The sequence below is a fragment of the Python bivittatus genome, unplaced genomic scaffold, assembly GCF_059951505.1.
Source record: "Python bivittatus isolate LINGU-HERP-01145 unplaced genomic scaffold, Pbiv_v1 ctg000590_np1212, whole genome shotgun sequence".
Taxonomy (NCBI): Eukaryota; Metazoa; Chordata; class Lepidosauria; order Squamata; family Pythonidae; genus Python; species Python bivittatus.
In genome coordinates, this window is record NW_028277086.1 from 2,319,259 (window position 1) to 2,344,252 (window position 24,994).

The following is a 24,994-nucleotide window of genomic DNA, read 5'->3' on the forward strand; positions in this document are numbered from 1 at the left end:
CTCGAGGATATTCAGGAAGGGGTCTACAGCCACCTTGAGGGCATCCAGGAAAGGGTCTACAGCCAAACCGGTTCAAACTGCAGTTCAAACTGCCTTGTCCCTGTAAACTATAAAAACTGAGCTTGTATTTCCGGTGATGTGGCAAACCCTGGCATATTTGCGGCCTATGCTTTGGGTTGTTGTCCACCAAGCTTCCTTTACTCAGCCGAATAAAAAGCTGTTTCTTTCTAAGAGCCTCCTCCTGAATTCTTGGCATTGGATTTCTGTGGGATTCAGGGTTGCAAACCTTACAGTGCGGACTCTTAGCAACCAGAGAAATAGATCTCCTCCATGGCAATCTGATCCTAACCTGGTCTTTCAGGTCTTCCAATGGTGCCCCATCACCACTATAATTGAGTCCACCCGCCTTGCTGTTGATCATCCTCTTCCCACCTTTCCCAGCATTATAGACTTCTCAAGAGAGTTAGGTCTTCATGTTGACTGGTTATGTGCCCTCAGGTAGTAGCTGACTCTTAGTGACCACATAGATAAGATTTCTCTTCTTTGGTCTGTCTCTAACCTGTCTTTCAAGTCTTCCAACAGTGCACCCATAGGCATTGTAATGGAGTCCGTCCCCCTTGCTGCCAATCGTCCTCTTCTTCTCTTTCCTTCCCCCTTTCCCAGCATCAGAGCCTTCTCCAGAGAGCTGGGTCTTGGCATCATGTGCCCGAAGCAGGATCACCTACTTGATCATGTGCCCGAAGCAGGATCACCTTCGGATCACCGAAGCAGGATTCCTGTTTTGAATAAAATTTGTGAGTTGGAAAAGGGGCTACCACACTCCTGATTTTTGGATCACTTACTCCCTCTAGGCCAAATTGTTGTGGGCTGTAGATCCATGCGTGTTTTTTCCTAATTAAAAAGAATTAAAAAGCTACAGAAGGCAATGTCCTAAACCTGTAATTAGGGGGAGGTGCTAATGGGTTTGTTTATTTATTTTATTTATAAATCAAACTTGTATGCCGCCCATCTCACTATACAAGTGACTCTAGGCATCTCACACATGAAAAGCATAAAAACAGTTAAAAACACAAAAGAAAGTTAAAAAGACTACAAATGAAGTTAAAAGGCAGAGAGAGCATCCTCAGGGCACTAACCACCCCGAGTGTCAGGAGTCCCCATTGGACCCCCAAGCGAGTCAGCAGAGCCAGGTCTTAAGGCTCCTCCTGAAGGCCAAAAGAGTGGGGGCCTTCTCATCTCAGGGGGCAAGATATTCCACAGGGCAGGGGCAGCAGCAAAAAGGCTCTCCTCCTAGACCGCACCAACCAAAATTCCCTAGCCAATAGGGTCCGCACCATGCCCTTAATGCCACGTAACCAAGGGAGAACCAGCAATTGGTCCCTTCCTCCAACCGATAATTGGGGTCTGAGGTCAGTGAAGAGGAATAAGCTGACTCCCCAAAGCCCCATTATATGAAGGCTGTTGATCATGCTCACTTCTCCAGGACCACAGTTGCTAATTTCAAGGTTGTAACCATGGAAGGTTTCATGGGCTAAATTTTTACCCCATAAATGAGAACCCAGCCCTACAGGGCGATGAAAGAAGTTTCCACTTACGCTTTGAATAGATGCTGTAGAGAAGATACTCCTAGTTCTGGAAAGTGTTGGCAAAACAACGGGGGGGTTGGGGAGAAGACAGAAAAATAACTAAGAGAAAAAATAGACAGTTGGGGTTAGGAATGGGACAAAACTCCAAGAGAGTTCTGCAACCAGCAAAACTGGATCCTGAACAACTGGATGTGATCAAACTGCCACACCAGATGCTGGCTGTGCTGACTCAGGCCACCGAGGGTTGGAGTGGAGGATCACGGCAGTGAGGTGAGGTGAGATGAGATGAGATGAGAACCGGCTGAGACAAGAAGCAGGTTTCTCAAGCTCAAGAGCGCTGTTCTGTCAACAGACCTCCGTTGCAGCTGCTGCCGCCCCCACCACCACCAGGCCTGGAAAACAGCTGCTAAATGTCTCTTGCCTTCTCAAGAAGGCAAGGCAGAGACAGAAGAAGCAGGCAAACTCTTAGCCAGCAACAGGGCTACTGCTGTTTATTCCTCCAACGGAAACGTTTGGAATGGATCATACAGGGTCATAAAAGGTACCCGGCTGTCTGGAAGCTGGCACGATGCCACATGCATCTCACGATACCATCATACATTGCAACTTTTGTCAGTCACCTACTCTGCATCATTTGCATGATGCCACCCCCACCCTCACCCCTGGCAAATGTCCATGAGCACCCCCAATGCCAGAGAGCCTTGCCAATCTCCCTTTGGTAGAAAGCGATGGTCCCATGTTCTCCAGCTGCAGAGGTGGAGCTGATGGGGGAGGCCCACCCATACCCAGGGGGATTTCTTGGACAGGAAAAGTGGTATCGCCAACTCCCAGGCAGGCCTGCTATCTGTTGCCCAGCTCCCGAGCCCGGCTGGTGGCCGCCTCCACAGCATTCATGACCGTGGCTCGCAGGGACCCCTTCTCCAGCTCGTGCAAGGCGTGGATGGTTGTGCCACCGGGAGTGCAAACGGCACTCCTCAGAACCGCTGGGTGCTGCCCCGTTTCCAGGATCATTTTGGCTGCCCCCTGGAAGGAGAGGAGAGAAATCAGAGGTTCCAGATTAAGGGAAAGGACGGATCCTAAGCCACAGGTGCGCGGCCTCGCTCTGCCATAAAGCTACCTAACTGGGTGGCTGCACAGACGCGGTGGTCTCAGAACTGCCAAATGTTTTGGGCCATGAAAACACGTCCTTCCTTATGCCTTTAGGGCATCAGATTTATTTATCGATTATTTAATTTATTCAATTTATGTAGCTTCTTTGCTATATAAAGCTATGTATGTTTGCAATACATAGATTGCAAACATCTTGCAACCGATAGACGCTGACGCGCCCTTCCCTCCGATAGTAGGGTGGGAGACGATGTAGAAACCAGGCAAAACCAAGATTTCTTTCAATTGTGCCGGAATGAACTTGCACCCAGGCTCATGGGGGACTAAGCAAAAGTGCCAGTGACTCAGACAGTCCTCCTCGCATCTCACCCCTTTCCAGGTGAGTTCCAGGAGAGGTCATGGGTGGTACTAGATACAGCTTCTTTGTATTTAAAACAACTGTTGGATAAGCCGTAAAGTTCCACCTACTTGCTATCCTCTAGGGAAAAGGATTTGGCCAGGCCCTCCATTTTTGCTCACAGCGGGCCTTCTTAGCCTGTCGTTAAAACAATGCTTCTCAACCTTGGCAACATTAAGATGTGAAGACTTCAACTCCCAGAATTCCCCAGCCAGCATGGCTGGCTGGGGAATTCTGGGAGTTGAAGTCCACGCATCTTCAAGGGGCCAAGGCTGAGAAACACTGCTCTAAAAAGGTTTAAACCCCACAAATGTCTCAGTCCTCAAAGACACTGGGCTAAACGTGACTCAGAAGGAACAGCCTTGGAGCAGACTTGGAGGGCGCGTGAACTGAGACGCCAGTCCTGCCATCCCAGCCCCTTACCAACAGAGTCTGAGCTGCAATCTTGTGGGCCAGAGGGCCGGGCATCCCCATCTTCACGGCACCTTCCGCCAGTGCTTCCGCGAACATATAGACCTGTGGCAGAGGAAGAAACAAACCACAATCCATCGAAGCATCTTGATGGGTGAATCCTTCTCCAGGTCATCCGCAGGAGAGGTTCAACGGTCAACAGATGGACCCCCAAACGTGGGAGAGAAACCATAAAAGGAAGAATAAAGCTTTGGAGGTCGACGGGAAGAGACCGGAGAATAGGAGCAACCGAATGAACTCTACTTCCCCTCAACTTGCAAAGAAGTCCCAAAACACACCTACCCACCTCCATCACGAAATACTTCCTGCAGTTTTCCGCAGCTTGGTGTCTGCCTAAGTGCCGGGACTACAACTCTCAGAATTCCTAATAAGCAAAGGCAACAAGCCGACTTCTTTAGAGACCAGGATGAGGAAAGGTGGGGGACACTGGTTATTTTTGGCAATCACCCAAGGCTTATTTTTCTATTTTTTGTTTGTTTGCTTGCTAAGGACAACACCAGCTTAGAGAAAATACGTGAAAAGAACCTGATGGGAACACTTGCATATGGCCTAGAAACTTAGATTTTTAAAAAAGCCCCCGCCTGATGGGACCGTGGGAGGCCGGACGCCATACCTGCAATTTGCAACAAATACAAGAGGCTGATTCAGGGCACAACAGAAGCAGCACTCACGTAAGCCACGCCGCTGCCGCTCAGCGCAGTGTGAATGTCGATGTAGGACTCGGGAGCCTCTTCGCACAGCCCGCACGGAGACAGCAGCGTCTTCAGCAGAGAAACCTCCTCCTCTCCAACAGAGGTGCCTCGAGCGAGAAGAACAGCCCCTGACTGCACCTCGCAAGGAAGGTTGGGCATGATCCGCAGGACCTTCGCTCCCGCAGGAAGCAGCTGCCGAGCGAGCCACCGAGGAAGGAGGCAACGACACACGTTAGGTATGTGCAGAAGCACACCCTGCAAACGTTTAGGAACTAACTGTGCTGGGCGGCTGAGTGGATAGTATTCCCATCACTCTGAGCAACCTTCTCCATCTTTGATCCATTGGCTGGCTGGGTGGGTGCTAGGGGAGTTGAGGGCCAAACAGCTGGAAGGCACGACTTAGAATGTGGTCGCTTGTTCTCGAGGACAGGTTAAAAAATGGAGTGCGCTGAAGACACGGAGCAGGCACCCTCATCTAACCAGAGAGACTCATCATGAATCTCTGTTTCTGCATCGTACTCTGATGTTAGGGGCGTAACAGAAGCGCAAAGCATATATGAGATGGGTGGAGGGATGGAGAGAGGGAGGGTGGGAGGGAAGATGGACGGGAAGGAAAGAAAGAAAGAAGGAAGGAAGGAAGGAAGGAAGGAAGGAAGGAAGGAAGGAAGGAAGGAAGGAAGGAAGGAAGGAAGGAAGGAAGGAAGGAAGGAAGGAAGGAGCTAGGGGGAGGGAGGGAGGGAGGGAGGGAGGGAGGGAGGGAGGGAGGGAGGGAGGGAGGTTGGCAAGGTTAAGAAACACCACCTTGGGGTATAAAAGGAAGACAAGGGAAAGGGCCATCTGGGTCCCTGGGGAGTCTGTTCCTGACCTGGACTACCTCGAAGGGCAGACAGATACTTCTTGGGGAGGGAATCTTTGAAATGCCGAAGTACCCCAACAGGCTTGCTCTTCCAGGAACTCACCTCTTCTAGGGTCTGAAGGTGAACTCCAGCGGCCATGGAAATGAAGACGTGCTTGGAGGTGACGGCGGGGCCAATCTCTTGCAGAACGGCAGGGAGGATGTGGGGCTTGGTGGCCAGGAATATGAAGGAACAATTCTCCAGCACCTCCAAGTTACAGTGGGTTGTCTTGCAGTCAAAGCTCTTTTGTTGAGAAGAAAATAAGAAAAAGTGAGCAACACGCTCTAATCCCCAGCGTGTCCCTGAACTCCCTTCCGCCCAAGGGATGAAGCCCATTGTTTTCTGCAGCTCCAGCAGGTTCCCAAGGAAGATGCACCACCTGGATTATTTATTGATTTATATATCAAATTTATATCACTGCCCAACTCCCCCACAAGGAGGGACTCTGGGCGGTTATATTATATGTGCAGGAAAGACCGCAGGGCACCAGAAGCCTCATTAAGAGGGAAGGCAAACCTTCATTTTGCATTTCTTCAAGGCCCAGCTTTCCTACAAGGCAGGCACAAGAAGATGGGGGGAGCATTTGCTTCCACCTTTAACCAACCATGGTTTGAGCTCATACCCCCAAGGTTTTCTGAGCAAGCCGCACTTGGCTGGGTTTGCACAACCCACAAAGTTGTAAAGCTACACTTTAAAGCTACCACAGCCGGGTTGAGGCAGGGCACCAAGTGAAAATCAAGTAAACCGTACCATGGCATAGAATAAAACAAGAAACCAGCTTTTGTTCTGGAAATGCGAATTTGTTTAAGCTCCTCTTCAAAGTGCAGCCTTGTCCAACCCAATACCTTTCAGATATGCTAGACCTCATCTTATTTATTTGCTACAGTAATTTGGGGGCCACCTATTCATCCATCTCCCCAGGAGATTATGGCAGGTGCAATCCAACCCGTATAGAGGGCTCTAGATTTATTTATTTGCTTGTTTATATTTTATCACATTAATTATGATCACCCACTCCAGAAGACCCTGGGTGGCTTACAGTAACAAATAAGCAATGAAAAACAGTTCAAAATCACATGAAACGAACATGGCAGCCCAGACTAAAAGCAACCATACCAATAAAAACACAATACAAAACGTTAATAGGGGCTTCAGACACATTAACCCCAACCCCACCAGGCTGGGAACAGATTGGAGAAAGCTGACATTTACCATTCCAACCTAACAGGGGTTTCCTGCACAGCCTGTATCACCTGACGCATGTTTACCTGGAATTTGTCCAGATTCCTGTTCGATGGAGCGCTGGCCAGGATATTCACTGCTTGGACTTCTCCTGCAGCAAGAGAGGAGGAAGGATGACAGTCCAAAGGTAGAAGAACCTCTGTCACTGGACTGCAAACTCACTGAGTTCTAAACTCACAAGGCTCACAACAAGGGATAAGCCACAAGAAATACACATTCAGCAATGCAGCCCTAAAATCTAAACAATACTGAATAAGGATGGGCTGGGAGACCCACCAACTCTGCTGAAGAACGTTTCCCATTCCTTGCTAAGTCCTATAAGTTGGATGAAGGTCAACTAATGGACTGTCCCTGAGCCCAAACTGAAAAGACCCTGCCAGTTCCACATCATTACGAAGAGAAGGGCTCAGAAAATGGTTCTGTTGATTGACCTCTGCATGGTTTAGAGCAGTGTTTCTCAACCTTGGCAACTTACAATGTGTGGACTTCAACTCCCAGAATTCTGAGAGTTGAAGTCCATACATCTTAAAATTGCCACAGTTGAGAAACACTGGTTTAGAGGATGGTTAATGTGTCTGAAAGAAGCTGCTTCAGCATTCAACTTTCAAAACCTGTAATAGTTAATCTTCGACCAATGAGACTGCTTAGATCCCAACAGATTGGACAATTACCATCTGATCTCCAATATTCTGTTTTTGGACGTGGCACTCGGCACTGTGATGGTGACCCATCTCTAGAATTTCCTGGATTAGACCTATCAACTCGATCCATTTTAGCCTGGTTTCCAAGCTGCCTTTGGAACTCAAACAGCCTTTGTTGCCCTGTGGGATGTCTTCTCTCTGGACACGGACCGGGGAGGCATTTCTTCATGCATTCCACTTGAATTCCCACCAACTTTTGGTGCCAGCGACTTTGACGTCCTTCTGGATTGTCCTGCAGGGATAGGACTTCGGGATGCTGCAGTATGGTCGTTCCTGAAGGGCAGATTCCAGAAAAATAGTACTCCTCCTTGACACCTTTATCCTTGGAAGGGCCCATCTTGTCTTCTGCACTAATTAACATTTGCCTAAGTCAAGAACTCTCTGTCATCTCAGTCCAGAACTACTGAATGAGGTTGAACATATTAAAACCTAGGCTGAAGGAGAGAAAGATGACCAGCCTGTTCTGGATGGAAGTTTGTCATCTCAAACTCTTGATAACCAAAGTGTTAAGTTGACTACCCATCACTGGAACTACCACATCCGACCATTTTCACTCAGACCCGTGGCACTTCTCAGCAAGTAAGGGGGTCCACATACACCAGGCTCTCTCTGACAATCATTTGGTAACTTCAAGAACTCTCTAAAGAATTCTGACTGGCACTACCTTGGGGGTCACCCTTTCCTGGTTGCCAATCTGTTTCAAAGAGCAACTCAAAAGTGTTCATCATCTTCATCATCATCATCATCATCATCCCAGATGGCTCATGACACTTTGATTAGAATTGGGCAAAAGGTTTCCGATATGAAACAGGCCATTCTGATTTCACACAAAGCATTGCAACACCTTGGGAACACTTCCTGTGAGCCTGGAACACCTCATTTTGAATCTGAAAAAATTTGCCCCCCTCTAGGTTTAACTAACAGTCCATCATTGCTACTGGGCCCTATAAAAATCCAGTGCAATCCATTTATATAAACTCACTGAACAAAAACGGGAAAATTGTTTTTACCGAAGATGGCTATTTCCCAGATGACATTTATGGTTGCAAAACAAAATCTGAGAAGATGAAAACAAATTTTACAGAGGCCCTTCTTGATGCCGTACAAGGCTTTTCAGCACCTGATTCCTGAAACATGGTTTGGAGTACGCAGTGGCAAGCGTTAGCAAGGTTGGCAATTCCTTAAACCAAATATATGTTTTTCCCAGGACTGTGCACCCTTTCTGAGCATAGCCCCCCCCCATCTTAGATCAATTGGCTTATCCCCTGGGTCAAAATTGGGCATCGAGAAAATATTAAGAAAGCATACTTAATTTTATTGTTAAAGATAAAATTTGATCAAGAGTAGCCCGAAAGTCACAAATCCGCTCAGCTTGGGTGCCATTAGAAAAGTTTTCCTTCCATAATTTCCAGAACAAAGCAAAACTTCCAGAGGGTTAGACTCGGGGGGGGTGGGGTGACATCACTGTGCTCCAGGGAGAAGAGCAAAGCAGGACCAAGACAAATCAGGATTTTTCCATGAGCTGCAGTAACTTTCCACAATAGCCTTAAAGTTGCAAAAAGTTCCATACAGGAGCAAACCTGCCTCTTCCTTTATAGCAAACTGCCCCCCACCCCATTTACTTCAGGGTAATCCCAACTGATTTCAACAGCTAATAATCGGAAACAATTCATGCACAGATTAGTGCTGCAAAGATCTGAAAGAGACAACTGAATTATTCTTTCAAGATTTCTGCAAAAGCCAACTTTCCATAGACGAGGGCTGGGAAGGGAATCTTTTAGGGGTCTGGGAGCTGACTTTATGTTTGGGGTTGGATAAAATGGGATTTTATATTTTTCTGGGGTTGAGGATGGGATGGAAGTTCTGGTTTATTATTTTCTTTAAACCACAAAAAAAATTATGTTTTTATCCAGCCCAAAACATAAATTCACCTCCCAGCCCCTAAAAGATTCCCTTCCCAGCCCTTAAACTACAGAAAGGCAGATTCCAACTGAGCTTAAAAAAAAACCTTCCTAACAATAAAAGCAATTTGAAAGTGGAACCAATGGGCCCCCTGTGTAGGAGGCAGGGGTGGACTAAATGACCTCAAGAGCTTCCAGTTCTAGCATGTTATTTTACATCTTACTCTATACCAATGTTTCCCAACCTGGGCAACTTTAAGATGGGTGGACTTCAACTCCCAGAATTCCCATGCTGGCCGGGGAATTCTGGGAGTTGAAGTCCACCCATCTTAAAGTTGCCCAGGTTGGGACCAAAGGGGCAGAAAAGCTGGGAAAAGTTGATTTTTGGCAATTCTGGCTCAAATCAAGCTTCCGGACGGCACCAAAACCATTTTGGGAACCAGACGGCCAGCCCTGCAGACGGACAGGCAAACCCGCCCTCCGGAGAGATGCGCCAGGGACCCCCCGGGCGGCTCCTTCCGCCCTCCCACCGCCTCTCTGCCCCGCTGGAGCCCCTCAAAGGGGGTGGCAGTCCCCCGCAGGGAACTCCGCGCGTGCAAACGTGCAAGGCGCTAGTATGCAAGGGTGCACACGTGCAAAGCGCCAGCGTGCAAGGGCGCCCCCCCGCAGCTCCCCGCCCCTACCTGCCAGCAGCATCGCCCGGGCCACGGCGCTGGCCATGCGCCCCGCGCCGATGAAGCCCACCCGCAGCTGCCGCAGCGGCTCCATGCGCGCTCCGCCTCTGCCCGCTTGCTCGCCCGCGCGCGCGCGCCCGCTCGGCCCCAGGCTCCGCCTCCGGCCCGGCCACGCCCCGCCGCGCGCCGGAGAGCCAATCCCCGCCCGGTCCTGCTCGCGGCCCGGCGCAAGGGGCGGTGCGCATCGCCCCCGCCGCGTTTCGGAGGCGAGGCCGGGAGGCGCGGCCAGCGATTGGCTGAGCGGCCCGTGACGTCACGCCGCGGGTTTCTTGAAAGCCGCCGAGGCTCCCTCGGCGTCGTATGCGAGGCGCTTCGGCGGGGCTGGAGGAGGTAGCCGGCTGGTAGGTGTGCCCGGCTCGCTGAGCCCGCTGCTGGCTTTCCTTCCTCTCGGTCCTTGGCCTGGGTGACGTTTTTCCTTTTCCCCTGGCCGACTTTGGCTGATTTTGCCAAGCCGGGTGGGTCCTTGGAGGGGGGACCACGAAGAAATCCGCGGGGAAGCGTTAAAAGCATTTTGGGAGAAGGGAATGGCCAGTTGCGAAGAAAGTCGCGGTGATGCGTCCAGGGAGTTAGCGGGAGCTGGGCTTTTACGGCGGGAGGCTTTCGACTTTTCCTGCTTGAAATAAGCAGGGAAACGGGCTCAGCGTTGCAAAGCATGCAACAGGGAATATAAGGAGATGAAGTATGAAAGTAAAGCACAGAGGAGAGGGTCTTTGACCTTTAAAGGCCGTGCTAGGGAGAGGCGTCCTTGGGGGTTTTTAAAAGCAAAACAGTAATTACTATATTGCTTATTACTGCGATTGGTTAAAGGAGGCTTGGAGGAAATGCAGCCGTGCAAAAGCAGAAGGAGAAATCTCACTCCTGAGGAAGCCGCTCAGGAATCCGAGCGCGATTGCGGAGAGCAGGGGTGCTGCTGATAGTACATGATGGCAGGTACTCCGCTGAAAGAAGGCTGCCTTCCCCACCGTTGGCAACTGGCAGCGGAGGGGTATGCGGCGTTTCTCATGATTTGGGGCCAGGCCCTGTACAAAGTGGAGCCTCCGTGCTCCAAGGCAGCCTACCTTGGGATGCTGTTTGGCGTTAGCAAGCGAGGAGGACCGTTGCCTTTTGGGTGTGCTTGTGGGCCTTCTACAATCAGGTGGTTGTCTGGCTGCTAAAGGAAACTCCCTGGCAGATCCTACAGGGTTGCACCTCAGTTTCTCTTGCAGGTTGTTAGATCGAAGCATCTGTTACGAAGCCTTCAGGGAGTAGTAGCCCGTTTGCTGGAACTGTAGTTTGATGGGGGATAAGTTGGTTTTTCAAGAGCGATGAGCTCCCAGTGGGGCATCTCTTCTTAACCCGGGGGGGGCTTTTTTTTTGACAATGTGTGTGGAGCAATAGCCATGCACCCTTCTTGGGAACCCCTTGAACCCCTTAGGGCTTCCAAGTCCCCTTTTTTTCTTCCACTTTCGGTGTGCAATCCAAACAGAAGAATAAGGCCTTGTTTTTAAACTGCAAATGAGACAGTTGCAGTCTTGGTGCCTGCCAAGATTTAAAATACAGGTTTTCATGTTTGGGCTAGTTTTTTTTTAAAGGCAAGGTTGGAGGCTTGACTTCAGCATTGGGTGGGTGTCTAAGCGTAAGGAGGGAACCTGCTCCTCCAAGTTCCTCAGCTTTAGATGTCCCTGGGAAGTGCATTTTCACAATATTGGGAAGGTAAGTTAAAACTGCAGGAGGACGTGGAGGTTTTACCTACCGATGCAATGCACCAAAACGCTCTGCAGCGGAAGGCCAGATGGCTTTCTTTCTCCCTGCAGGACACCTGCTGAAGATGTTGCCCTTCCACTGCTGGGCCCTCGTTCTCCCTCTCCCCCTGCTTCTGGTTGTTGCCCCCTCCTCTGGATTTTTCAGCTGGCTCACCCAAAGGGCCTCCCCGGCTCATGTTCCTGAACCTGACCCACTGGCCGCTGCTCCAGACCCCGCCAGCCTTGGACAAGTGCCTTTTGAGATGAATACGGCTGATGAGAGGTTCTTGGCTGAAACTCAGCCAGTGGATCTCTCACTTCTGGACTCCTGCCACCACAAGGTCTCTGGTCCTTTATAGAGGGTGTGTGTGTATCGTATTGAGCGCCACAGAGGTGATCTGGGACTTGACTATCCTGGAGGGCTCTGGCACCCTGGCTTCTCATTCTGGTGTCCGCTGTAGTAGAGGTACTGGAGTCCAGTTTGCAGAATATCCCACTCGCGTGGCTTACTTTTGTAAAACCTGGCCCAGTGCAATTAATCGCTGCCCCTTTTGATCAGAGAAGGGCCTTGCAATGGGCGATTCTGCTTTCTTGATGCAACCCAACGTCACCTCCCAGGCTAACAAGAATGTGCTCATCTCAGCAACATCTGGTCTCACAAAGGAGATTCCTCATGAAGGTGAAAGAGGGCTCTTGGAAAACCCTCATTCTCCTCCTGCACCACCTAACGCTGAGGGGTTTTAGCAGCTGCAGAGCAAGGAGGTTGGGTGGCCCAGGGCTTCAGAGCTCCGGAGGCCTTTATTCATGTAAAACCAGTGCGCCCCCATACAGCCACTAGCCTGGTTCTCACATAGTTTTGTGTGCTGGGTGTATCCCCATCTCCACCGCCCCGACTGTGGCTGCTTCTTCCCAGCCAGCCTCTATCCAGCTAGCCCACGGGAGAGGCCAAAGGCACCCATGAATTGATGTTGGGGGGGTGCTTTTTCTTGTTCTTTGCCACACAAGGTCATTGCGCAGCTTCGATCGACTTGCACGGATCTGACAGAAGAGGAGCTGGCCAAGCTGGGAGTGTTGCTCTTCAACTGCCAGGCCAGTGCGGAAGGTCGGAAGACTTACCTGTGCACTGGGGACATGGTAAGTAGGCATGCCCGGGCATCTTCTAGCGCTGCCCCAATCACGTGGGTGGCAGCTGGAGGGCTGCCACAGCACTGGTTACAGTACAAGCTGAGCTTCTTGTTTGAATACCCGGGGAAAAGATGTAAAATAGAGTCGTGTCATGGCAATCAGGGGCCTATTACTGTCTCTCCGTTATGGCTGCGATTCGTAATGCATTTTTGTTGCATTGCCCCTGAAGACAGAGGGAATGGCCTTGAAGGACAGGAGAAAGAGCTGCTGCCAGGCCAACTGTTTATTTTTTATTTTATTTTTTTACTTATACATAGACTTATCCCCGCCCATCTCCCCGCAATGGGGGACTCTGGGCGGTTTACATCAAATTAAAACAAATAAATACATAATTAGAATTTATAAAAAGAAAAAACACATTTACACAAATGGAAAGAAGAGAAAAAATCCAAGAGGCCAATGGAAGCCACACTGGGCCTCTAGGGGGCTAGCCAACCCCATTTCTGACGACCTCCCTCCCTGCCCCAGGCCAGATGGCAGAGCCAGGTCTTCAAGTCCCTCCGAAAGGCCTGGAGTGAGGGGGCCTGTCTCACCTCCGGGGGCAAGATGTTCCAAAGGGCGGGGGCTACCGCAAAGAAGGCCCGCCTTCTGGACCCCGCCAGTCGGAGTTCTTTTGCCGAGCGGGTCCGGAGCATGCCCTCTCTGTGAGATCGGGTGGGACGGGTTGAAATCAGTTGGATAAAAGAAACCCGAGTCTGGGGTAGAACTGTAATGTGTGTAAACATCTCATACGAGCCCCTTCCTAGTTCACACAAGGAGAGGTGGGGAGCCACATTCAGACTTGCAAGACTATTATAAATTTACAATAAAAGTAGTATTGACCAATGTGACTTTGGGTTCCTAGCCTAGTCTACCCTGAAGGGCTGACAGGCTATTGAATTCCCATAAAATGTTGCTCTTCTGGAGATGGAAGAGGGGGACAGGCATACATCTAAATTAGCTTTTACCCAGGACTGGAATCTCAGATGAGCTGATGAATGCATCTCTATCCTTCTTCCCCTTCCTTCCAAAAGTCCCTGGCAGAATGCACGGCTGGGATGGATCCGGATACCTGGAACGCTTATCACATCGTCAGCAACCGAGCGCGCGCAGTCTGCTACGCCACCCGTCAGATGCAGTTCAAGCGCCGGGCGGAGCATACGGTGAACGCCCTGGTCTCTACTGCAGTCGGACAGTTGGAAGCGATGAAAATGCTCAAGGTTTGGATTGCCCATCCTGATGGGTTCCTCTGTTTTGGGCATTGAGGGGGGTGCTGGGAGGAATGAGGAAGGGTAGCTCATGAAACCAGTTGCTGTAAAACAGCTGTACTCAGGTTCACTGCAATCTCTAAATCAGTGTTTCTCAACCTCGGGGACTTTAAGCTGTGTGGACTTCAACTCCCAGAATTCCCCAGCCAGCATGCTGGCTGGGGAATTCTGGGAGTTGAAGTCCACACAGCTTAAAGTCCCCGAGGTTGAGAAACACTGCTCTAAATCCATAGAGCATCTATTAATGATCCAGAATGTTACTCTGTGCCCGCTTCATGTGCTTTGGAAGAAATGGGTTGGACCTTGTGCAAGCGTGGCACATCTCTGTTTCTCTCTGCTATGGCTCCTCTCCCTAAAGTATTTTATTTTGCGGCTCCTCTTCCCCTCCTTGTAACCTTTACTTTTGCAGCTTCTGACGCTTCATTTCCATGGTTTTCCTCCCACCGCAGAAGAGTCAGGAGGACCTGAAGGTGCTGACGTCGGAGTCCCTGCAGAGAGTGGTTAGTGCTCAGGAAGACCTGCTTGCCCAGCAAGAGTCATTGCAAGGCAGCCAGATGCAAATGGAAGAATCCCTTTCTGGCAATCTGGAGCAACTGGTCCAGGAGAAGGCCTTGATTGCCAGTGGGCAGCAGCAGGTGGCCGAGCTGATTGAGGGCATCACGCGGAGGATGGGTGAGAGCAAGGAGTAGGGAGGAGAAACGAAGGGTTCCTGGTGCACCTCCAAACATCATAGAGCAAAATCTCCTTCCATCTCAGGGCTCCCAAGTCCTTTAAGGACTCAGAGAACGGCAGAAAAGACTGGAATTGAAATCTGGGTTGCATTGGAGGAGCCTTGATGAAGGGGTAGGGGGTAGGGGGTAGGGGGTAGGGTAGCTCTCTTCAGGTGCCCATCACACAGAGGAGAAGGTCAAGAATGGTTCTCTCTCCTCTCGGTGGGCAGTGCTAGACTGCCCTTGGCCAGGGAGGGGGCTCTAATTTGGGTTCCTCAACTAAGCCAAGGGTTGGGTTCAAGGGCCTCCACGGCCAGTTCTAAGTCTGTGACTGGTTTCTCAGACTGAAATATACCATGGCTTGTTTTAATCATGTTTTTAAAAAGCCCCAGTGGTTGGTTTTCCACAACACACTAAGCCAGTGTTTCTCAACCTCCTTTTATTCTGCTGGTTGAAGAAGCTTTCAGCAGGTGCCACAATTACCTGACAGTAATGAATCACCATAGCTTGTGCAGCCTCGCCTCACATGCTCTTATGGCAAAACGTGGCCTGTTGCCACCAATCACTGGAACCAGAATCCCCAGTGCTGCCTCTGTCTGTCTTCCTACAGAAAATGTCAGCCATCATCTGGACCAACAGGATATGGATCTTCAGGAAGGACACACGTCCATCCTGAGGGACCTAAGCCAAGTCCAGACACGGGCCCAAGAAGTCTACTCCAAAATAGGTTTGTGGTGGAAGCAGTTTAAATTCCATTCTTATCATTCCTAGGCAGTAGGGTCGGGGGTGACAGAAGTCTAACGTGCTTGGAAGAACCCCAGGTTGGAGAAGACTCTGTTGAGTTGAGGCCCACTTGCCTTTCCTTTCCATCGGGCCTGAGGCCTTCTTTCTCTTCTTCCAGATGCTAATCTGGGTTTGTTCCTGGCCTATCAAAACCAAACCACCTTGTATCATGATGAGTTACTGGGGAAACTGCGGAAGATGAACAAGAGCTTTGGGCTGGTCCTTCACACCATGGAGCAGATGCAGACCAAGGTGGAGGGCCGACTGGAGCACATCCAAAAATTCATAACCTGGGCAGGTAAAGCTACCTTTCAGCAACTGCCTGCAATCAATTAGAAAGGAGGCAGGGGTGTCCACAGGGTATGGTCAAAAAAGTCAAGATGGCAGCTGCCATGGGACAATCAAAGCTGATTTTATGTGTGTCGTGACAACATCCCTGAAAGGAAAATTGTCTTTCTAATAGATTTACAACAGTGTTTTTCTGACGTGGCAACTTTGAGATCTGTGGGCTTCAACTCCCAGAATTCCCCAGCCAGCATACTGGCTGGGGAATTCTGGGAGTTGAAGCCCACAGATCTCAAAGTTGCCAAGTTTGAAAAACACTGATCTACATGACATCTGCTTGTTGGCATTTCTTGACATTTCTTTGTTGAAAGTGCTCCTTAGATGGAAAAAAAAAAAAAAGGATTGAATTAGTTAAGGGCAGTTAGACACCAAAATACTTTAATTTCCAACATTCTTCAAATATTTTCAAAGCTGCAAATACATTTCCCTGTCAAATTTTGCATTGTATCTGCACCAAACCAGCTTTCCCATTTCTGAGATCCTGTGAAATAAATGGCTCTTAACGATAGGTAAAATATTGCCTTATTGCCTCTTCTACCTGTTGCGAAGGGAATTTGTGGGATGGGAAAATATGTGAGACGCTCTTCATCCCGTTGGCTTTAGTTTGCTGTATTTTCCTGATTTTTGTGTCTGTATTAATATGTCATATTTGTCACCACCTATCTCGGTAAAAAGTAACTCTGGGTGGTTTACAGAGGAGAGAAAATCAGTTAAGATACAAGATAAAAACAGTCTTAAATAATAAATTCCAAGAGTGATGGAACTGACGAATAGCTCAGGGAGTGCCATCAGGGTGCCAGCCGCCCCCAGGATTGATTAAAACTCTTCTCGCCCCATGCAAGCTGGCAGAGGCAGGTCTTTCATTCTTTCTGGACGGCCGGTGGAGTAGGGGCCTGCCGCACCTCCGGGGGGAGAAGGTTCCGAAGGGCGGGAGCAACGGCAGGGGGGGCTCTCCTCCTGGCCGCCCCCCCGTCGACATTCTCTCGCTGACGGGACCCGCAACGTGCCCCCTTTGCCTGAACGGGTGGGACGGCCCCTCAGGTATCTTTCTGTGATATTAAGCAGCACCCATAAACTCCAACCCCTGGTGAAAAAGTTGCATCTCCTGGTTTGCAGGGTTCAGCTTGAGTTCCGTCTACACCTGTGTCGTGCATGGCACCTACTTCCTCTTGGCCGCGCTCATCATGACTTTCCTGCAGATCCCTGGCCCGCCCCGCGCCCTGCTTCTGGTCCTGGTTGTGGCAAACGCGCTCTCCGAGCTCCATCACACCGTCTCCCTGGGATTTAAGTCTCTCACCGGCCTCTTGGCATTGTCCGTTGCAGGCAAGTAGGTCGGTTTCACGGCATGATTTCTTTGGCTTGAGCCCAGCTTGTGGCGTGAAACTTCACACCGCATGCCAGGGGTTCGCCTAATTTGTGAGCTCGGCCGCAAGTCCCATCTGATGGCGTCGGGACTTGCCATCCCGTGAACTAAGGTTTGAAGTTTCTCCCGGGGTGCTCCTTCCACCTGGGTGTGCCATCTCCAATATTTTGAGCAACGTTCCTTCAAGATGAAAAGCATCGAGTGAGTTTGGGCCATCCTTTTAACTTGCCGCTCAAGGTTCTTAAGACAGATACGTTATATCTGGCTAAGGAGGCTCTTCCAATCCCCTGGGAGCACTGATAACCTTTGCTATAGGCTCTCTTTTTCTGGCTAAGCTACAGCCATACTTTCCAAGGCTGGGGAGAGGAGAGAAATTCATCTAGACCGGAAGAAAACGGGCACGTTTCTGGGGTAGGAAATATACAGTATATAGATGAGATCAGCAGTCACAACTTTTCCCAGTTCCCAACCAGGAACACCAAGACTGGAATATCCTACCAGGGACCACACTGGGGCCAGGACTAAGTCTGAGATTGTTTAAAGCAGTGTTTCTCAACCTTAGCAACTTGAAGACGTGTGGACTTCGACTCCCAGAATTCCCCAGCCACCATGGCTGGCTGGGGAATGCTGGGAATTGAAGTCCACGCGTCTCAGAGTTGCCAAGGTTGAGAAACACTGCTTTAAAGTAATCCAGATTATACTACAGAGAGGCATGTATAATTTCCCCTTTCTGTCAAGTTATAAACGACAATTTGTAATCAACTTTTGCAGGTTCTTGGGGCTATGGCCAAGCCTTGGGTGGGGGGCATCGGTGCCCTAGTTATGTCTTCCAGAGAGCTTGGAAAGGTGGAAAATTGATCTGAAGTTTTCAGAGCAGCTAATTCCATGTTCAGCACATCCGTGGTTGAGAGTTGGACTGCAGAATGAGTTTAGCTGAAGAAGGCTAATATATGGGTGTTAGATCTATCTATCTACATGCACACATATGATTTTTTTAAAAAGTTAATTCCAGGTGGGCTAGAAATACAAGGGAGGATCTTTTTCATTTCCTCCTTCCTTGTAGTCAACGTACTCCTCGAAAGCATCTGCCGGCGTGCTGTGAAACAGAGGGAATGGAGACCCCTCCTGCGGCCTTTGCCCCTTCCCCAGAAGGCTCCAGGGAGACCTGCTTGCCAAGTGGGGCCTAAACCGGCTGAGCGCTGCCGCGTTACCTCCACTCCTGATAGGTAGGAAAGCGGGGGGGGCGAGAATGTACGCTCCTGCTGAAGCGTCTTTTCCTCCATTGCCAATTTTCATCAACTTCTAATTTTTTTTTTTGAATTGTGTGTTCCCTTGGAAATATTTTAACAATGAGCTGTATAAATCAGACTTGCCAATTTAGCATTTACATTGAAAGAATTCTATTACAAGCTCCTAAAAGCTGGTCTGCAGCTTAAAGAAATGGACTGTGCTTTTCCCAGCTGCTTGGGTCGATCCGGCAAATGTGGCTGCTGAAACCTGTCCTGCAACACTTCGGTCAAGGGGTTAGCTGTTCCTGACACTTGAGATTGACCCCACACCCACCCGTGGCTGCCTGGGGCTTGTGGGTCCTCTTGCATGAATTCCCAGTCCTGCCTCACCAGGAGAAGCCACGTGACTACAGCCCTTCTTCACAAGTCCTAAAAGATCCAACCGTCGTGCCAGGATCTTGCGGGAAAAGGGCCCACCCACCAGGGCGTCTCCAGCAAAGGGCACTGTCGATGCAAAAGCCTTTTTGCTGGGGGCAGGGGCAGAGGATGGAAGTCCTGCCCTACCCAGCTGCAAGGCTGCTCGAAGGCACCCTCTTCCCCAGCATTGAAACCACCCCCGACCTCTTCACCTGACTCCACAGACTGGTGTGCAGGAATCATCCAGGGACTCCCGACCCCCTCAAGGTACCCGCTGTTAATCCCTGGCACCTCTTTTGGTCCCACTTGCTTAAGTATCCCCTGGTTTAGAGACCAGGGCTTTTCACACTTTTCCAGGCTGCAAAATGAAAGTTCCTGGACCCCCAGATTGAGAGGCAAACTCGAGTGATAGAAAATTGGTTGTGTGAACTTTGTTGTCCTTCAGAGTCTCTCAATGGGGTCTTACTAAGCTCTCGCAAAACCCTGGGATTGCAGAGCACAGTTTAAAAAACACTGATGTAGACCACTGTTCTCCCCCACGTCAAGCAGGTGTCCTCTCTAGCAATGGAGCTGGGGGGCTCCAACTGACCCCCTTTCCTTTTCATTAGCTGCCTTCAACTCCACTTTCCAAGGTGCTGTTTCTGTTTGTTTCTCCGATCCTTCATTACCTTCTCCTTGGATTCCTCAGTCCTTAAAGCAGCCTCCTGAAAGTGCTGGACCTCCATTCCCATCATTTCAGCCATGATAGGTTTATGACCATTCTGGTCACCACAGCTGGAGGGTGCCAGCATGGGGCCAAGAACCGTACATTCTCCAGTGATGGAGGACAGCTACAAAGCCTCTCCTTTCTTTGGGAGACCCGACTATCCGGGAGGTCTTCTGTCTTTGCAGACAAGGTGATGTGGGCCTCCTGGAAGAGCTGGAGAAGCTGGAAGAGGTGAGCTACCTGTCAGGTGAGCAAGACTGCTGGGATGGAGGTGGGGCAGAGTCTCTTTAGGGTCGGTGGCTTATCATGTAAAAGCTGAGAGGCCCTCTGGGCCATGAGGCAGTGGCTTGGGAGCATTGAGACCATCAAGTTTCTGGGAGTAGCCATGAAGATTTGAAATGCAAAATCGCATTTTAATGATTGGTGGAGAACAAACTTGCATTCTGGCATTTGAAGCTATAACTCACCGCTTTTCCTCTCACAAAGAGGACCAGAAGCCCCACACTTGAATTGTCAGGGCTGGGTAAGCTTGAGTTCCTGGCAGAACTTGGCACACCAAAAGGGCCCTGAACAGTAGAAATGTTCCTGCATGGTTTTAACACTCAGACATGAGCACTGGAGCCCACAAATGGCCCCAGAAGGAAGGGCGTCTGTGGGCTGAGCAGAGCCTCAAAGTTTGCCCAAGGCGAGCCCAAATTAGTTCACCCAGGGAGTGCCTTCGATGGCTACTCAAAGCTGGCAGATGGGGAAGGGGAAAAATTAGAAATTAAAGGCCAGCAGAAGAGAGAGTGAGAGGATCAGAATGGGATGACTGGAACACTAACAAGGAAGGGCTCTGCCCTGTAACATTCTGTTGCAGCTTCCACTGGCCTAGAACAGCTCGATTCTTGGAATGCTAAGTAAAAGAACGGGTTTGTGGGTCACCCCAGTCCCGTCTTTGCCAGTCCCACTGTTGTGTTTTGCAGATGGATTCCCACTGAAAAGAGGAGCCCTAGAAAAAGAGGGGGATCTCCTCCTTTCTGCCCAGGGAAGTGGGCAGGAGAGCAGACCGCTGGGCCACCCCCTCCATGCCCTGAGTTGGCACCGCCTGAATTTGACCCGCTCTGTCAAACAGGAGGTAACCGAGAGGTTGGAGTGTGTGGGGTGAGAGGGTCAATCGGGGTTTTGGAGCTGGCGGCATGCAGGGGGGCTCTCAAGCTGGCTACTGAATGCGCCCATTGGGGTGGTTTTGCACAGTGCTGAAAAGGACACCATCAGACTTAGGATGCTTTGCAGACACAGCCCGAGCGATGACCTCGTGTGGGATTTAGCCAGCCTAGTGAGGTAGTCCAGACAGGAAGCATGCCTAGAAGAACTAGCTCTACTTTATTGTCAGCTTACATGAGCAGAATTTTGCAAGTCTGAAAGTGCATCTCCCCCCGGCCTTCATAGCCCAAGAAAGTAGGGAGGGGCCCTTCTGAGACCTTTGCCAGGCCCCCATTCCTGCTGCGGGCTCAGCCGCCTGGTGAAACAGCTGGGCCTCCAGCAGGGAAGGATCGGGCCACAGGTGATCATCCCTTGCTAGCCGCTCTTAATATCACTGCTGTCCCCGCCCCCCCCGTAACGGTCTGTGGGAATCTCCTTGAGAGACAGGAGGAGGAAGAGCCGCAGCCGGGGCACGGTCAGATAAGAGACGTCTCAGCCCACAGAAGGAACGAGGGCATGGAAAGCATCTCAGAAGGGGCCCTCCCTAATTCCCTGGAAAGTAAAGGCAAGGGGGAGAGATGTGCTTTCAGACTCGCAAGATTCTGTTACTGTAACCTTACAATAAACGTACAGGTAGTCCTTGCTTAACAACTGTTTGTTTAGTGATTGTTCGAAGTTACAACAGTGCTAAAAAAGTGACTTACGACTGGTGCCCGAAGTTACGATAGTTGCAGCATCCCGGGGTCATGTGATCACCATTTGCCACCTTCCCAGCAGGCTTCTAGCAAGCAAAATCAGTGGGGAACCACGTGATTCACTTAACCACCACCACAAAAAGGTTATACAATCGGGTCTGGTCACGTAATGATTCACTTAACGACCATATTGCTTAGCGACCTAAATTCCAGTCCCAATTGAGGTCATTAAACGAGGACTACCTGCAGTGTAAATACTCATGGTTTCTTGTTTGGACTACCTTGAAGGGCTGTCATCTCTCCAGTCATCGATAAGGTTTGACCTGATTCTGCTGGATCAGCCCAAAGCACTAATTCTGTTTCTGCAACAGCCAGCCAGATGTAGAGGTGTCCATTAGAAGCCACCCCGATGTCTTGTGCATCGTGACTTCATCGTGCAAATGACATCCTGCATGTGGCACCACTCTTCCCTTGCCCTTCCACAGATGCCTGTAGCCTAAGCCCCCCGACCAGACTTTGTAACTCTTTGGTGCTGTGGAACGGAAGCCATTCGCTTTTCCTCTCCTGAAAGAGGAAGGAGAATCTCAACTTCTCTCCTTTTGGGGTCCCCGGCATTTGAGGCTCCCCCCTTCTTCCCAAGCACGGAGGCTGGGTTTGCCAAAGCTAAAACCAGGTTGGGCAGCTGGTGCTTTAGCATGCTGGGAGAAGCCAGCCGTGGGCTTGGCCAGTTGTGGGAACCAGGCCATCATATTAAACCACGACAGGGTTCACCTCCTTGGGCGCCGTGTGCTGCGTGACCTTCCCTTCGGCCCCTGGACAGAGGGGGCCTGGACAGAGCACGGGGGTGTCACGGAGAAAGACGCGCCCCTCTTTGCTCCCCAGCAGGCCACCTCGGAGAGGCTCACCCGGCCCCACCTGGGCTCACCGTTCAACTCATTTTCCAACCCACCGGCCTCCTCCCCAAATGAGTCCTTGGGCAGCGACGTGTAAGTATGGAAGCCGGCAGCGACCAGTGCGTGAGCCATAGCAATCTATCAACGAACATGCTGTCTGCATTCACCCATTGTATTAAACCATGGTTTGTTTTAACCCTGATTTGGTCAAACAATGGATGGCTGGGCTCACACAATGCATGTTTTTATCCCCGTCCTCTTAATTTCTTTACGTGGCTGCATTCCCGTTTGGAGTGTAGCTTGAATGTTGGGTCTGCTCTTGGCCAAAAAGAAAGCCGTGCAAGTTTGAGTTAAGCTATAAACCATGATTCACACAACATGCTAAGCAAATGATGGAGCACCTGTCTTCAATTCTATCAGCTGTGATCAATCATGACAGCTAGGGAAATTGCTGAAAATAACTAAGTGGAACTCGTACATTGGAATGTATATCAAATACAGAGGCTGGATTCACACAACATACTGGACTAGGCTAAAGGGAATTGGGGTAGCTTGCCGGTAAATGTTCTTGGTGGGAATCCAGCTCGTGCTCTGGCATCTTGTGAGAATCAGAAGTGTAGTTTACTTGCTTGCACATCTCTTGATATGTGAGCACAGAAAGCCTGTTTCGTAACCTGGGTTTTGTGTATTGTCTGAACCCAGCCAGGGGGTAACAGGTCCTCCTTAGCGGCTGCTCTCCTTGGGCCAGAAAGCTGAGCCCACGGCTGGCTGGGGAATTCTGGGAGCTGAAGTCCACGCATCTTAACGTTTTTGAGGTGGAGGAACTCCAGCCTCGAGTGCTGGTGGAGAAGAGCTTTGCAAGGTGGAACGAATGCTTGCTTAATCCTGAGCAGATACTCGGATGCAACCGTCATCTCCCGTTCTCCCAATGCAGGTCCAGCTGCTCTGCCTCTCCAAGGCCGCGCTGCCAAGGAGTCACCAGGACTGGGCAGCCGTGCAGGAAAAAGGCCATCTCCACCCACCTCTTCTGCCACCTTCACGCAGCCGGACAGACCCACCTCGCTTAATCAGCAGCATCTTTTGAGGCTTCCAGCCCTTCCTGCTTTCCGATTCTGGTGGACTCAAAACTTGGGCTTCCATGCCAACACCTAAAGCCCATTTTCAGGGGAATAACGTCTTTAGGTGACCCTTGGTTTACTACTTATATACTGCTGAATAATCTAGTTTCTACCAATAATGGACAGAAAACGCCTCAATCTATTTGGTTGAGAACAATTAACTTTCTGCTCCAATTTTTCTGCCTATGTTAGGCTGAAGGCACTATCTAAAAGCAATCACCTTTCTTCTTAAGAGATGTGGCAGTTGCCCCAGTGACCTTACATTTAGCTAAAAGGTTAAAAAGAACCCTGTTTCTTCTTAAAGGTGTAACTTTCCACTTTTTGATATCCTCCAAATAAGAGAGAGGAAATCTTAATCCAAGTCCAGTTGGGATCCTGCTTTGGGGACAGTGTTTGCTGATGGTGAAATCCTATAGTGGTCGAGAACAGATGACAGATCCAGAGGTGCTGCGGTGAAGACTCTGTACCGCCTTCTTTTAGAATTGAAGATTGCTGAATAAACTTTTTTTCTTTATAAAATACAGCCGAGGAACTAAGCGAAGCAAGGTATCTAGAGCAGAGTAAGATGATAAAAGTAGTGGGGGTGTTCTCAATTCGGGTTTATTGCACCCTCCTTGGAGGACCTCAGAGCATCTGAAACACACTTAAAGGTCGCTCACACTTTTTCTCCCAAGACTAACTGCATCTCTATCTTATCAATAACTACAAAATGCTATCTCTGAATAAAACGCCAGTGGTTGCCAGATGTAAAAGGCACGCAACCATAAGCCAGATGTAAGGTGATAGCGATGCAGATCAGCTCCAGCTGCTAATTGCTTCTGATGCAGCAGAAAACGTGCAGGAGAGCTGTCAGAGAGGCCCACCGAAGCTTATGAAGCTCCTTCAGTTCTTCAGAGCTGTGCTTAGATACCACAAGAAACACATGTTCAGATAATGACTCTGTTAATACTTGCATCTAACCATTCCCGCTATCCAGTGCAGGAGTCGTCTTCTACATCTCCAACTGATGGGCATCCAGCCTCTGTTGAAAGAGCCCACCATCTGTTCCACTCTAGAACAGCTCTTCCCGTTAGGAAACACTTCCTGATGTCCAACAGAAATCCACTTCCTTGTAATTTAACCCCCTTGTTTCTTCTCTGGTCTTCTGAATGACTCCAAACAATTCTCCCTGTCTTGTTCGTGGTGGCTATTGTGTCTTGTCTTCTCCAAGTTAAACCTCCAACCATTCCTCCTAAATTTTTCCTTTCCAACCCCTTTTCATCTGGGTTCCTGTCCTCTGGACTTGCTCCAGCGTCAGTGCTCTTCCTAAATGCGGTGCCCGGAAGCGGAAGCCCTATGTTAGATGAGTCTGACCAAGGTGGAACAGAGCAAATGACAACTTTGCTGGATCTGGACATTATACTGTACCTCTCTTGACGCAGCCTAGAATTGCATTTGCTTTTTTTTCTTTTTACAGCTGTATCACACTGTCTGCTTGTGATCCACCAAGACATCTGGATTGTTTCCCCCCCTACTGCCACCCAATAGGGTCTCCCCTATCTTCACGCCTTTGACTTTTTTCCTACCCAAGCATAGAGGTTTGTGGGTCTATCAGCTGAAATATATCTTGCTAGTTTTTTTGCCCACAGTTCCCACTTATAACCCTGAGACAGTGTGTGTTATCCCCTCTA

At 49.9% G+C, this 24,994-nt stretch overlaps 2 protein-coding genes across 4 annotated transcripts; one reads left to right on the top strand and one right to left on the bottom strand.

Annotated features, from left to right (window-relative positions):
• Window positions 1-559: 559 nt before the first annotated feature.
• On the bottom strand, window positions 560-9,819 carry PYCR3 (pyrroline-5-carboxylate reductase 3). 3 transcript variants are annotated; one of them, XR_015797542.1, is made up of 8 exons: window positions 9,677-9,809; window positions 7,063-7,365; window positions 6,418-6,482; window positions 5,213-5,392; window positions 4,233-4,445; window positions 3,514-3,606; window positions 1,596-2,609; window positions 560-776 (listed from the first exon to the last, which is right to left on the bottom strand). XR_015797542.1 is itself a non-coding variant. In XM_088148869.1 (7 exons), exons 1-7 carry the CDS (start codon window positions 9,759-9,761, stop codon window positions 2,427-2,429), a joined length of 1,122 nt encoding a protein of 373 aa, XP_088004995.1. In that variant the 5' UTR covers window positions 9,762-9,809; the 3' UTR covers window positions 560-2,426. The 3 variants fall into 3 exon arrangements, 2 of the variants coding, with proteins under 2 accessions (XP_088004995.1, XP_088004996.1); XM_088148869.1 differs by having other exon boundaries at window positions 560-2,609; XM_088148870.1 differs by lacking the exon at window positions 7,063-7,365 and having other exon boundaries at window positions 560-2,609; window positions 9,677-9,819.
• A 1,715-nt stretch (window positions 9,820-11,534) lies between these two features.
• Window positions 11,535-23,353, top strand: LOC103052482 (protein brambleberry-like). The gene is made up of 10 exons (XM_088149259.1): window positions 11,535-11,789; window positions 12,454-12,582; window positions 13,647-13,832; window positions 14,330-14,552; window positions 15,201-15,317; window positions 15,492-15,671; window positions 16,835-17,045; window positions 19,619-19,680; window positions 22,134-22,299; window positions 22,934-23,353. Exons 1-10 carry the CDS (start codon window positions 11,535-11,537, stop codon window positions 23,271-23,273), a joined length of 1,869 nt encoding a protein of 622 aa, XP_088005385.1. The 3' UTR covers window positions 23,274-23,353.
• Window positions 23,354-24,994: the final 1,641 nt, after the last annotated feature.

Bases quoted from the DNA above. Each gene is read 5' to 3' on its own strand.
- PYCR3 (XM_088148869.1), bottom strand. From the start codon at position 9,761: ATGGAGCCGCTGCGGCAGCTGCGGGTGGGCTTCATCGGCGCGGGGCGC. The intron at 5,393-6,417 runs GTAAACATGCGT...TCTCAACAAAAG, and splicing joins GGAATCTGGACAAATTCCAG to AGCTTTGACTGCAAGACAAC. The intron at 4,446-5,212 runs GTGAGTTCCTGG...CTCGCTCGGCAG, and splicing joins ACCTTCAGACCCTAGAAGAG to CTGCTTCCTGCGGGAGCGAA.
- LOC103052482 (XM_088149259.1), top strand. From the start codon at position 11,535: ATGTTGCCCTTCCACTGCTGGGCCCTCGTTCTCCCTCTCCCCCTGCTT. The intron at 12,583-13,646 runs GTAAGTAGGCAT...TCCTTCCAAAAG, and splicing joins ACCTGTGCACTGGGGACATG to TCCCTGGCAGAATGCACGGC. The intron at 14,553-15,200 runs GTGAGAGCAAGG...GTCTTCCTACAG, and splicing joins GGGCATCACGCGGAGGATGG to AAAATGTCAGCCATCATCTG.